This window comes from Serinus canaria, chromosome 6, assembly GCF_022539315.1.
Source record: "Serinus canaria isolate serCan28SL12 chromosome 6, serCan2020, whole genome shotgun sequence".
NCBI classification, from domain to species: domain Eukaryota; kingdom Metazoa; phylum Chordata; class Aves; order Passeriformes; family Fringillidae; genus Serinus; species Serinus canaria.
This window is the reverse complement of record NC_066320.1, coordinates 8,892,303-8,906,243: the sequence shown is the minus strand read 5'-3', so window position 1 is coordinate 8,906,243 and position 13,941 is coordinate 8,892,303. Positions and strand designations below refer to the sequence as shown.

Sequence of the window (13,941 nt, the reverse complement as noted above, 5' to 3'; positions counted from 1 at the left end):
GTTTAAGATTTTTTAAGAGATAAAGTTCCCTTAAGGAAACATAACCTTCAGACTTGAGCCAAACTGTCTCTGTACACTGGTGAAGAGCATTCCAAAGATCACTGATGGTTCACTGCCCACACTTGCTCCTTGTTGTGGCCACAGAAGGAACACACCTAGCAACTTCTTTGCAGACCTGCCTGAATGTCAAACACTCTTTCATGGCCATTCCAGTAAGTAGTAAAGTTGTTAATTTACTAGGGCACTGCAGGAAAACAAGACAAAAAATTCAGATTATTTTAAATGAGTGAACTACAGTGAATCTTCTGGAAAGAGAAAAAAAGTTTTCAAGTCTTCTGGCATTTACTTAGGAAAAAATTAAGATATGATAAATAAACAAAATTAGCACTAGCTTTTTAATATATAAGCCTTTACATTTCAACGGTTTAGATGGATGTTAGTTTAGCAAACTGGTTAAGCTTTAACAGGGAACAGGTGACACCGAGTAACTATCAACACAGTTGACTGAGCCAAAGGTGCCTTTTAGATGCACATTTCCTTATTTCTAAGAGGTAGCTTGTCTCTCAGACTTTAGGACAGCAATGCACTTTGAATATTTATTAAAAGTAATCTGACTGATTATACTTCAAAAAATGGTAGATCACAATTTCTATCCTACTGTGCCCTGAAAATTCAAAGGAAATCATCACAATTTAACAAAATGTGAATGAAGTGTACTAATTAAATGCCAGAAAAACTGATTTGGCCTGTACCCTTTTCCATGGTAATTCAGTTGTCCGAAAACACCTCAAGAAAAAAACAAAAACTTAAGGTATGATGTAACAAATCATCCTGGGTCTCCCTCTACTGTTCCAAGTCATAGTGTGTAGCAGCAGGGCACAGCTGCATAACCACTGGTAGAAACCTTCTTGTACCTTTGCTCTCAGTCAAAGCACATCATTTTCTTCACTGTTTTTGTTGGAGGCAATACCTCTGTTATTATCTGTACTGTGCCATTATTGCTGTGTACCTTCACTCAGGTGCCTTTGATTCAGTAACTTTTATAAATGTTTTTATTACTTGCAGTACTACATAGTTGTGCCCCTCCCCTGAAATTATAAGTTGTTTAACTTTCAAACTCCTCAAGTATGAAGAGTTAAGTATGGAAACTAAAGAGATTTGTCTATTTATTCATTTGTCTTCATGCAGAAGCTGCTCCAGTCTGAGGTAAAACTATAAATTGCTTCTTTCTGCAATATAATGCAAAAAGACTAGTGATGATAAAGAAATGGTCACCTCATAGTTTAATCCCTTCTGTATTGGAACTGCAATCCTGTTTGCAAATGCAATTCTTTTTGTCTGCCAGCTGTTGCAAGTTCTCTATTTGATTTTCACTAGAATAGAAACAATAGGACTGAGGTACACAAGGCCAATATTGGTTACTAGTATATTAGCATATTCTTTATCCAGAAAACCATGTGAGCTGCTATACAAAGCTAAAATCCCAAAAGTCTTCAAAACATTTTTTGAAAAAAACTAGCAGGAAGTTTTCACATAGAACAGAAGCGACAGTGCCAATGTTAGAAATCTATCTTTTTAACAGGAGTTCTAGTTAGTACCAAATTCATATATGTGTTGGGGCATTAAGGTAGCTCTGAAGAGTGTTTTGTAACCCACCCTTACTCCATGTCAAGAGACATAATCTACAGAAAGACAGCTACTGCTCCGTGTGACTTGTGGTGCTTTAGTGCCACACACATGCACCTGAATTGTACATTCTGTAAAAACATGAAAGAAAATTTGGAGGTGAAGAAACACAAGGAATTTACAATCCCTTTCATATCAAAGTACTCTTTGTATCCAGCTAATGATTTGTGTTAGGAAGCACATGGAATAGAAATGAACAGCTTTGGTAGTATTGAGCATATGACAGGAAATGAATAAATACACATTGATTTTCCTTCCAATAAATTTCACATTAAAACCGGTTAATGTGAGCTTACTTTAAAAGATTTTAAAATTAGCAGATAAAGCAGAAAACCCAAAAAGCTATTACACTAAACATGTGATCCATTATCTTTCTCTAGAGATTAGTAATCTTTACAACAGACCACAGATACAGGAATTCAAAAAGCAGTACAGTTTGTCCTGTCTTGGCTAATGTTCTGAATTACCTGACACTGCATTACAAGAACTATAACTACGTTAACATTACATTTTATATTAAAACTTTATCTTGCAGGTCAAACTAACGTATCATCTAAATGAGTGCCAGTTTAGGAACCACATTTTCATAAAAAACATTAAGTGAAGTATGGTGACAGTTCATGTTAACCATTATGGAACACTGGAGCAGAAGGAAAATTTGAGAAAAATAAAAGACATAAAAATAAACCACTAAGACATCATTTTTGTCAGCACAAATCTAAAAAGCAGCAAATGGAGATTTAGTTTATATGATGGAATCCAGATTAAAAATAATTGAAGCCATCTTGTCAAAAATAAAGATAGCATTCATTGAGTAAATACAAGGTATTCAGAGACAAGTGAGAATCAAAATATTAACATACGTCTTTTAACAGGAACTTTATGACATGACAATATATAAACAATATGTTATGAACTTCAGCTGCCAACAGAAAAACCATGCAGAAAACTGAACAGTCTGATCACAGTGAGAAAAAAATTACTGAGTGATGGGTATGGATGGAAAGTTTCACTAAATGAGCAAGTGCAAGAATTTGATTTGATGAAGCTGAAAAGAAAAACATCCAAAACAATGTCCACTTAAATTGCATTCCTCATTAAAAAAGGCAAATATAGAAGAGGGAAGAGGTAACATAATAAGAATTAAGAACTGTGCCATCATAGTGTGGAGTTTGCGATTCCTTCATGCATTATGGTGTTACTTGTCATTTCTTTATATGGCAAACAAGGAAGTTTTACTTTACCAGCTCTGAAGGAAGTAAAAATTCCAATCCCAAATGGGAAGCAGCTGTCAAGTCACTTTACCTATGCTTTTCCCTTTAACTTGGGAAACACAGTGTTTACAAAACAAGCACTTACATTTTCTATCCAGGGAAGTTTAAAGGATAAAGTTCTGATCCTGGAAGCTATTCTATGCAGTTCCCTTCTCCAGGCAGCACTGAAGTGACAAACTGTTCAGTGAGCATCTCAGCTTTCCTTGGAGCATGCAAACATGGACAAGGAAGCTGTCCATCAGCAGCATTCTCCACTGCTTAGCATTGCAAAGCCACTGACACTGAACTGCTGGATAGAACAGTGGTGTTATGCAAAGTTTTACCTCTCCAAACAGAGCCCAGCTTCTTAAGACTTTGAATATAAAAAAATGAAAGCTCCTGAAAAATGTCCAAAATGTCACATTTTCAATTTTTCAAGAATGAAAATTTCACTCTTGCAGCCAACATCAGTATTTTAGAAAGATGTGGGGAAACTTTACACAAATAGGTCAAACTCTATTCTTTCAAATTCTCAATAGCTCATCTTATATAAATCAAAATACACTTTAGCAGTGACTGAAGCTGTTCCAATGTAGAAGTTATCTAGGCTTTTCCACATTACATTGGCCTTCCAGCTCCATGACAGAAATTTGCCACCATGCTTCACTTTAATAAGAGTACTCATGATACTTCACAAGTAGTTCTAGCCCATTATTCTAAAAATTAGGTAATGACTTCTCAGCTCAAGAACTAGATGTCAAGAGCAGAACTACTGACAGAAAGCTTGCCACTGATCTTTAGGATTAGTACTGCTTTACAAGCGTTGATGCAATGAGGGGTTTGAGCTTATTGAAAGAATGAGTTTCACGCCTGAGAAGTCAGAGCTCCGCCTCCTGGGGCTCCTCTGGGGGACACAGGAAGGCCAGGGAACAGCCCAACTGCAAAGTCTGTATTCTCAACAGGTCCTTTAGAATTAGCAATCCATGCAGTTACAGAGCTAATTAAGTCACCTTCCTCCATTTTATCTCAATTTTATGCTCTTTTTTTGATCTAGGGTGGGAAAACAGAAAACAAAAACAAGTCTAAGTTCAAGAAACTACACTGCTTTAAACAAGCTGATCTGACATTTCCAGCAAAAAAAGCACAATCATATCTACACTGGCACATTCCCAAAGAACTCATGCCAATCCCAGTATTTATTTTCTTTGCTTGTTGAGTAATTCCACCTTACTTCGCATTTCAGAAAATTTTCTAATTAAATATAACCACAGGTCAAATTATGTTACCTACTCTTTACCTGCCATCATGCAATTTGCTAGATGAAGATTTGCTGAAAGATTGACTGCTTTTCAGACTTATCAAGCATACAGTATGAAAACAATTGAAATAAAATGTGCTGGCAAAACATAAGTGTAATGTATTTGGCAACCATTCCTTTTATACAAACTAACTCATTAAAGTAGCTTATGGATGAAGCCAAGGATTGTACTTGTTATTCCAAGAGAACTTCTGCTCATTTCTCTATTACTAATTTCTCTCCATTCTTTTAATTCTACAGAACCTGCAAAAGCTTACATAATCGCTATTTTTCATCATCTTCAACATAAAATTAATGAACTTCAGTTCCAGTAGACCTCATTATTTCTGTTCCTAAGAAGGAATAAATTGAATATGCTCTGAAAATGATAAACATTCAGGACAAGAAATACTTTACTTATCACTTTTGAAAATATTCCAGAGTGACTTTCCTTCATTCCTTGAAGAAAATCAAGACTTTCCTATATTCCTTGAAGAAAATCAAGTCTGATAGGACAGAAACTGTATGAGTTTATTAGAAAAGCAAACTCTGGGAGTTTCTCCTTAAGAATACATACTGCCAATACTCCTTAACTTCTGGCCTATATAAATTCAGATATGAGGACCTTACAAGTTTGTACAACCAGCTCAGTTCCAAACAATACTTAATGTATTTGTCCTCCACATATTTTTAAGGCATTGGGAATAGATTATCATCTGTTTTTTTAATGGGAACTAAGGCAACGAAAGTAAGTTTAAGTAACTTAAACTACGTGTAGAACTCAGTGAGTGAATCTTACATACTCATACCTTCAACATTGCACTGCCATTCCCCAGTGCATAATCCTTCACCTTTTTGACAAGATACAAAACTACCCTTTTCACCTCAGCTTTTCACCCTACTTCTTGAGATTTTAACAGTCATCATCCCTGGTTATATAATTTCTATATCTGCAATTCTCTCTTCCTGCAATATGAGATTTATTGTCCTCTTCTGCTTTTATTCCTTACTTGAGGTCTCAGGTGCTGGTTTACAAGCACAAAATAATCAAATGATTCAAAGTCATGATTAACACAGAGCATCTGATGTAACAATTTTTTTTGTTTAGTTCCTGAACCTCACTAACTATTTGAAGGAAGTTCTCTCTTACCTTATATTGCACAGAACTCACCCACACAATCATACCTTAGTTTTCAAAATGTTAAGAATTACTTTAAGTCCTCAGGCAGTACCCTATATTCTAGTGTGACTTTAGGACTCACTCTGGGAGAAAAAAATATGAGTATTTCACCACATAACAGACTTTTTTGTTTTTAAGTTAACAGGCCCATTAACTTCTTTAACTTACATAACCTTCAGTGAATTTGCCATCTAATAAACAAGAACAAATTGCACCTAAAACTGAGTAACATAAATGGACTGGTTCTACAAGCATGAGTTCAGTGTGGGTGAGGGGTAAAGTATTTAGGGAGAAGAGAACAGCGAAGGAGAGTGGCTTCTAACTCCATCTTTCACCAATTCATCTATTACTTTGAGGTTTTTGGTCACATGAGGAAGAAGCGCAAATTCTGCTTAGGCAGCCCAATGTTACATTGATGTAAATGCCACAATGATAATGCAGCCTTAAAACCTGAGGTGAACAGCTTGGCACCCTCTGTTCCAGAAAGCTGACCTCTAATGATAACTGAACAATCTAAAAGCATACACTATTTAGATTGCCATTTAGTGTTCCTTTACTAAAGAAAAACAGCAGGGTTATGTGAAAACTGATAAGACAAGAGAAACCAGGATAAGCTTTTACAACTTCCATGGTGATTTTAACTCATTTAGTCAGAAGACCAAAATATACTAGTCCTTCTGAAACCAGAAAAATTCTTGCTAATGATATGCAGAGACCCTACCTTTCCAGTACTTCAAAATAAGCTTAATTTCAACCTACTGGCTTTCAAAGGAAAAAACCAGAAGAGATGAAGTAGAACAGGTAAGTTAGACATTATCCTGCCAACACTGACAAGATTAGACAATAAATAATAATCACGAAAAACTCCATCTAGTGTTTTTAAAAATTGTTCAAGTGTGCTCAAGAAGGGACAATTTAATTAAAACAGAAATATTTCCTTTTCTGACCTATTTTCCCATTCTGAGATTCCTCTGGTATGAGCTATCCAACAGTGATTTTGTGCTGAATCTCTACATGCAGTGGGCACCATGAACAATCCTGAGGTCTGTGAAAGATGACTAAGAAAAGATATCACATATACTACTTTACATCTAGCATAACCAGCTTTTTTTTTTTTTTTTTTTACTTCCAAGAAATGCATGATGTGTTGAACAATACCAGCCAATGTACTCCTGGAGTTTGCTGATAATACCAATTTCAATTATACCAACAAACTTGAAAGGTAATTATTAATGCTTTGTATCTGGGCTTCACCCACCAACATATTTCACAGAAGATTTAAGCATTCAAATATATTTTAACAATCTTGATTTCCATAACCACTCTTCCAAAGTGAAAGTGGCTAAAGTTGATTTTGCTAATAGAAATGCAAACAAAAGCACTACAGGGGACTAGTATTCTCTAGTTCATAAGAGCTTTAATGTTTGTTATTTAAACAATACACACTATGTTTATGTCAACAACTTCTGACTGTCAATTGAGTATTAAACCAAGAAAAAACTGGTTTGCAGCCTCTGATGCTTTGATTCCAGGCTGGAAAGATTTTGGGTGTAATTTTCAGCCAAACAGCCAAGGACACCAAGAGTTGCAAAAAAAAAATTCATTTCAATTGTAAATGTTACTTTCAAACAATTCTTATTTCACGCCTGGCAAACCATTTTCTACTGTTACTTGCTATGTTAACTGAAGTAGACAGGAATTTTCTACAAAACATAATTTCCAGGAAATAAACTGACTAAAGTACTTGATTTTCCCCCTAACCTTAATTAAGAGAACAAAGCTGGCATCCTCACAGTGCATCTGTGGAAGATTTATGCCTGTATATCTATCAGCTTTCCCATTACTAGCTTTTTCATAAGCTAATTTCAAACACACTTAACAGTGAGATGGGAATCACAAAAATTTCAGGATTGGGTAACTATATCATGCCTTCTTTTGTCTTTTAAATTAGAAATAAGGAAATACCAATTAAAAGCTACAGATTATGCCACAATGACACAAACCAGCTGCTTACAGATTCTCACTAACACAAGAATTGAGAAAGGAGAAGCCTTCACACTGACCCACAAAAGCCCCTCTCACAAATGGCCATGTTGATGGGAAGGTCACTGAAATCAGATTAATTTGTTACAGACTTCAGCAAGCTTTGGGTCAGACCTGCTGTCTCCAGAGAGAGTTACTTTTTGTCCTACTCATCTGAAAACAAGAAGTGGTGTTAGAGGGATGTGAGTCACTAAAAAGCATATTTATTGTTTATCAGTTAGAGTATCTGGCAACACTCATTATCAATATATTGACAGTAACAGTGCCAAAACATGGCACTGAGAATTTCTGTGTATCTATAGACTGCTTGACCAAGAGAAGAGGGCATCAGCTCCTATATACATGAAGAGCTTTTTATATCTGCTCTGTCACAGAGCTGAAGTAGCCAGTTGGCAACATCAGTCATCATGCACAGCAACTATATAAACAGATGGAGACAGGTCTTTAAAGCTAACAAACATAAGCACAACCACTTTTTGTGGCAATTAAAAATATTTACTCATGAAGTAGTTATCATAATTTATTCAATATTTTTATTTCTGCAGCAGAATTATTAAGAAGTTAGAAGCTCAGAAAACTGCTCTGAACCACTTCCTTGAGGATTTTCACAAGTACATTTCACTTACAAATTAGGAATCCATGTCAATCTCAAATCCTAAATAATGGGTGAATAGATCTATTACCAGGATTTCTGGAAATGTAAAGAAAGACAAAATATTATGTTTGATTAAATAATAAATTTAAATATTATTTTGTTCATCTACAGATTATTTTTGTAGCAGTGCCTCAAGTAAAAAACCAAGACTCACTCTAGCCTAGTCCCTACTAAGCTAAACCTAGAACTTCCAAATTTACTTGCACAATTTTGAATTTCACTCATATGTACTTTTACAGTGCTATAGACAAGCAAAAACATTACTATTTACAGATTAAGAAAATGATAGCAGCTTATTACTTCAATTTAGCAGTCAGGAAAAACTTCAATTTAATGCAAAGTAATACATAAAATTATTAAATAATCAGACCACAGGTACCTAAGCATCTCATTAATAAGATAAAGTATTGAAAGGTTTAAAACCCTTATCTCAAATGGAAACAATCTGACTACCTCTTCTCCAATTTTGCAACATTGCAGAAAGCACATCTCAAATTTGCGTGTGTAAATTAACTTCGGCATCCTGCCTGGAAAACCACCAAATTCAGGTTCTTTTTTTTCAGGGCAAAAGGAGTAAATGAAGAAAACCTACAAGTCTGTTCTGCAGTTCCACTATGGCTCAACACAGATGAAGCTATTTATAGAGGAAAGGCTCTAAACCAATAGATCTCAGTACTGGTATCTTATGCTATCAGTAAAAAAGGCTTTTAATAAGCTTTGGTCTCTGGCTGGTTGTAAACAGATGACTGAAATGAAGATTTCTAGTCAAGTGTTCATTTGGTAAAAGTGCTCATATAGACAGTCCCAAATTAATCTGGTGAATCTTCTGGGATTCACCTAATTCATGTGCTGCCTGTGGCAGCATCTTACAGGGACAGACCTCCAGCAACAGCAAAGCCAGAAAACTGCTCCACACATTTTCCCACAATATGCAGGCAGGTCCTATGCAGAAGGATTTCTGTGATGTGCTACACACTTGCTGCTCATCTTCATTGTCTCCATTTAACACAAACACACAGGATTTTAGCCAAGAGGTGTGTGAACAGTACTACACTTACATTCCTGTCAGATTCATATCCTGCCACTCACCCAGCAACTATTATGCAACTGTCCAGAGATCTGTTGACTTGGCAGAGGCTGAAGAGTTTCTGCAGCAGTTTGGGGTAAGAAAATAAGCCCAGCTCTCACCTATTTATTTACACTACCCAGGTCTACATAAAGCAGTACAACATAACATATAAGCCCAAGGAATAAAGAAAAATAGGCTTTTATTTTTGCAGTTTCTGGTGCAATGAGGAAAGGAAACATAAATGCTCATATAGGCAATTCAAAGGCAAACTTGCTTCAAGTTTTACCTGAAATTTAGCCCAATCAATTCTTTAAGCAAAGGGACTTTGCTTAAACTGTCAAGTGCTTAATGTGGTATGGCTCACAACTTAAAATGAAATTTTCTAAATCAATTGTAATTCCATCTGCAGTTTATTTCAAAAGTAATTTATCTTCCCATAAGACAGTTTACCACAGCAAGGAATTGGTGCTCTGTACAGATCACCTTTCCTCCTGAGTGTGTTGTCTAACAGAGGCTCAAACTCTGCAGTCGAGGCAACCCCAGGGTTACCCTGGATTTGAAGGGTTCAGGCAGACAAGGGCAGAGTTATACAGAGCACTGGGAGGATCCCTGATTTGCAGCTTCTCTGCTCCTTTTCATCTGCTCTCGTCAGCTAGGAATAGCTTTTCCAGCTTCTGAGGAAATTCAGCACCAGTACACCCTGGGAATGTTTTAGCCCAAATAGCTAGTACTTCAAATGATAAATGCACTAAAGCAGGAAGTATTTGATTCCTGTCTTAGATCCCTTTTCTCAATAAAATTCTAAAATCTGACACAGAAAATTACTCCACCTGCTACGAAATTGCTAATACACACCTTAAAACAGTAGATTGCTTTAGGAGGCCACAATACAGTGTTCATTATTGTTCTTATCTATAATAAAAATAATCTGTTAGAATTTATATACAAGATATTTTAAAAGCAGCCTGCAAAAAATTCAAGTTGTTTGCCTCCCTGAGCTATACTTCACAGATTTTAAATAGAAACTGATACCTGTCATGTCCACACAGCTGAAAATGACCTTGCTGCAAAGTCCATGAATAATACAGACAGTTCCTACCACACAGGTATTGAGTTTTCTCTACTTACCTCTCTCTTCAGAGGTAGTCCTAAGACCAAAACTTCATATGAAATTAATGAAGTTAGTGAAACTACTGATTGTGAAGACAAAAAGCTACCTTTTAATCCACCCCAGCGATTTTGTTTTTTACTGAGGCTACTCAAATGGGAATTTTCTGATGGCACCCTACAAGATATATGAGAGTAAAGAAGATACAGTTCCTCTTTTATTATTGCAATTACCACTTTCATGCCTGCTAGAACTCATTCTGAAGCATGCCATTTTAATTTCCTCTGGCAAACTGATTTTGTTTCAACTGCTCAGCGCTTAGCACAGAAGAATTCTGGAATGGGGTATACAGACAGCATTGTAACTCCTGCCTCCAGAAAGGACTTGAATCCAACAGGAATTTGGTACAGACCTGCTGAGTTTGGTAAACTGTCTGTAAACTGCACACATTATTCCAGTCATAAAAACCTGCCTAATAAAATTTCCTAGTTATCTTATCTCTTACAATGTTAAAGACTAAGAAATTTAACACGCTGATTTAGTTATTGTCAGCATTCAACAGACAGCTCGTTAAACACTTTGCCAAATTCCAATCTTGTTTGGAAAGGGGGGGTAGGTATGGTACAGCCATTGCTTGAAATACAACTGTGTGATTGAGCCTCTGGAGTGATCCACGTGGTTCCCACACTGTCATGTCCCATGCTCAGGCTGAAATACATCCACAAACGTGTGCTGCAAACAGGCTGACACTGCAAGCAGCTGATAATTGAGTGAGCTCATAAATCAGAAAGAACACAGCTGAAAGCAGGACAGGAGCTAAGCACATCAACCTTAACATCTACTTCTACATGCTTGAGCAAACTGGCTAATCACACTCTTCATTTAACCTCTGCAGTGATATTTCAACCTACAGAACAAGGTGGAAATAATTACCTGATAAGGACTAACTGCCACAATATCTCTCATCACCTGCTTTCCTGCGCATTTACAAAATTTAAGAGCTTGCACAGAAATGAGCTCTAGCTAATGAGAACATGCAGACGACCAAAATCAAGTAGTAGCTCAAAGCTGATACAACCACTGAGAATACTGCAGTCCTGTGAAATTAAAATTAACACCAAAACAGACGTTTTCCATAAACCACCTATAATATAGACAGAAGACCAAACTAGTGAGCTTGTTTCTGAAGCCCTGTGTGAACATCCAAAGAACAAACTGGCCTAAGAACCAGCTCCTTTCTTGATTTTTCCCCCCATATCACTATCAAGGATCTTTGTTCTGTAGACTACAATTATAAACCATCTTCATTACAGATAAAAATCAGTCTGATTAGTGGCCCTTAAGAGAACTTCTTCAGATTCTCAGGACAGACAGCAACATTAAATCAAGATAAAAATAGAGCATCAATTGCCTGAAGAGTTTATGTGAGTTAAAGAATCTGTGACTAATCTCTCTGCTGACAAATACACAAAAAAGTTAAATTACTTTCCCACAAGCCTTGTAGTACAGCCCATAGTGGTTAAAGAGATTCCCACAGCGATAAAGCAACTTCCTGGTTATTCCAGGCTTAGGGGCATTGGTCTCCCACAAGCCTAAAAAGAAAAAAAATACCCACTGTATTTTCAAATTAGCAGCCCAAACCGACAGAAAATGAACAAGCCACTTAAGGCTTCTAAAATAAATGCAGTGCAATAGCACAGCACACTCCCTCTCAGGCTCTGAAAGCAGACCTTACATAGTTTAAAGCAATATCCTTAACAGATGTTGCCTGAGCTACATTTAAAAATTGGACTTGAATGGACCAAGAGCCAGCAAAACGAAATACAGTCGAGCAGAAAAAGTCGATGAATCTCAAGGTTTTTTCCAACCTCAGTGATTTAACGGTTCTGTGAAGGCAGCCGTGTTAACACCTTTACTCGAAGCCTCTGTCCCCGCTCGGCAGGACAGTCCCACACACACTCGTAGAAAAGCTGCGTTCTCCCACGGGCGCCTTTCCCTGGGAGCGCCGAGCACCGTGTGTGAGCGCGCCCTCACGTGCCCTGTACTTGCGCTAAGAGAGGCCTCGTTTTTCACGCGGCTGAAGAGCAGCACGTGAAGGCGGCTCGCCGCGGGCAGCAGCACAGCCAGCCGGCACAGGGCCCCGCGGGCCGGGCGTTGGCAGCGGCAGCGCTGCCGGTAGGGCGGACGATGAGCCCGGCTGCACGGAATCGGAATAGGAATAGGAAGGGGAAGGGGCGGCGCGGCGGGCGAGCACTGCGCAGACGCGGTCCGGCCCGGCCCCGCCCCCCGCCGCGCCCCCTCCCCTCCGCGAATCCCGCCGGGGGCGGCCAGGCGGGACGTGGGGCGCAGGCGCGTTCGGAAGGCGCGGAGAGCTCCCGCCCCCCGCGCCCCCCGGGCGCGCCGCCCTCCCTGCAGCCCGCGTTTAAAGGCGGCGGCGGCGGCGCCCGGCCCCCGGCCCCTCCTGTGACAGCGGCAACACCGCTCCGATCCTCTTTTCTGGCGGCCGCCGCCATGTACCGCTACTTGGGGGAGCTGCTGGCGTCCCGCCTGGCCGCCGGCTCGGTGCTGGCGGGCTCGGAGCCGGGCGGGCCGGCGGCGGCAGCGGCCGGGGGGGCAGTGGTGGCGGCGGCATGGGGCGGCGGCCGGTGTCCGCGGCGGCACTACTGCGAGGCGGCGAAGAAAGAGGACGACCCCAACTTCTTCAAGATGGTGGAGGGGTTCTTCGATCGCGGCGCCAGCATCGTGGAGGACAAGCTGGTGGAGGGGCTGCGCACCCGCGAGGGCTTGGAGGAGCGGCGCCACCGCGTCCGCGGCATCCTCCGCATCATCAAGCCCTGCAACCATGTGCTCAGCGTTTCCTTCCCCATCAAGCGCGACAATGGCGAGTGGGAGGTGATCGAGGGCTACCGGGCGCAGCACAGCCAGCACCGCACGCCCTGCAAGGGAGGTGAGAGCCGCCGCCTCGCCGGGCCCGCGGAGGGCCGGGCCGCCCCGCCCCGCCGTGCCCCCGACCAGCCCCCCCTGTCCCGCCGCGCCTGCTGCCCGCCCGGCCAGCGAGGGCAGGCGGCTGCCTCTCTGTGCCGCCCCTGGTATCCGATAGCCGAGGAAAGGCAGGCGCAGGGCGGTTCCCCCGCAACCCTCCGGCGCTCCGCGGACCCGGCCCCGCGGGTGACCCCCGGGCCAGCCCCGGGGCCGGGTGTCACGGCCGCCGGTCGGGCCTTCGCCGCACCCACCGCCGGTCTATCCCTAGGCATGGCGAAGAGATCCCCGCCTGGTTTTAACTCGATCTGACTCAGACCTCGATAGTGTTTGTAGGGAAAGTGTTTGTAGCTCCACGCTAGAAGTGCCTGCTCGAGTCGAGAGCTGGAGGAGCCACTGACACTCAGCCGGCTGTGTTGGCGAAAAGCTAGTGCTCACACAGAAAACATCCCTAGAGAAAAATAACAAGTTTTAATAACGAGTTAACTGTGTTTCCAGTTACCGGCTGGATACATAGTTAGACAAAAGTGATTTTTCTGGAAGTGGCTAGCTCTAGGTAGGTGAGACCAACGACATGCTGAGGGACCGAGAGGGTGAATCCCACTGGAGATGAGCAGAGCTGGGCTCTCATGGGATCTCAGAGGAATCAGACTCCCTTTTAGTCTGGGATA

The 13,941-nt window shown here is 40.5% G+C and overlaps 2 protein-coding genes across 11 annotated transcripts in view; one reads left to right on the top strand and one right to left on the bottom strand.

Annotated features, from left to right (window-relative positions):
• SHLD2 (shieldin complex subunit 2) overlaps positions 1 to 12,471 on the bottom strand; it is a 28,892-nt gene extending 16,421 nt beyond the window's left edge. For 4 of the 10 annotated variants that reach the window (XM_050976346.1, XM_050976347.1, XM_050976352.1 and 1 more), the window contains exon 1: positions 46 to 7,479. The gene's annotated coding sequence lies outside the window, so the exon portion shown is untranslated. Of the gene's footprint in view, positions 1 to 45; positions 7,482 to 12,159 lie in introns of those variants that run through there. The other 6 variants (XM_050976350.1, XM_050976353.1, XM_009087532.4 and 3 more) reach the window with 4 other exon arrangements.
• A 252-nt stretch (positions 12,472 to 12,723) lies between these two features.
• Positions 12,724 to 13,941, top strand: part of GLUD1 (glutamate dehydrogenase 1) — a 28,063-nt gene continuing 26,845 nt past the window's right edge. The window contains exon 1 of the mRNA XM_050976396.1: positions 12,724 to 13,238. Within this exon, the coding sequence (XP_050832353.1) occupies positions 12,803 to 13,238 (436 nt within the window). The 5' untranslated portion in view covers positions 12,724 to 12,802. The remainder of the gene's footprint in view (positions 13,239 to 13,941) is intronic.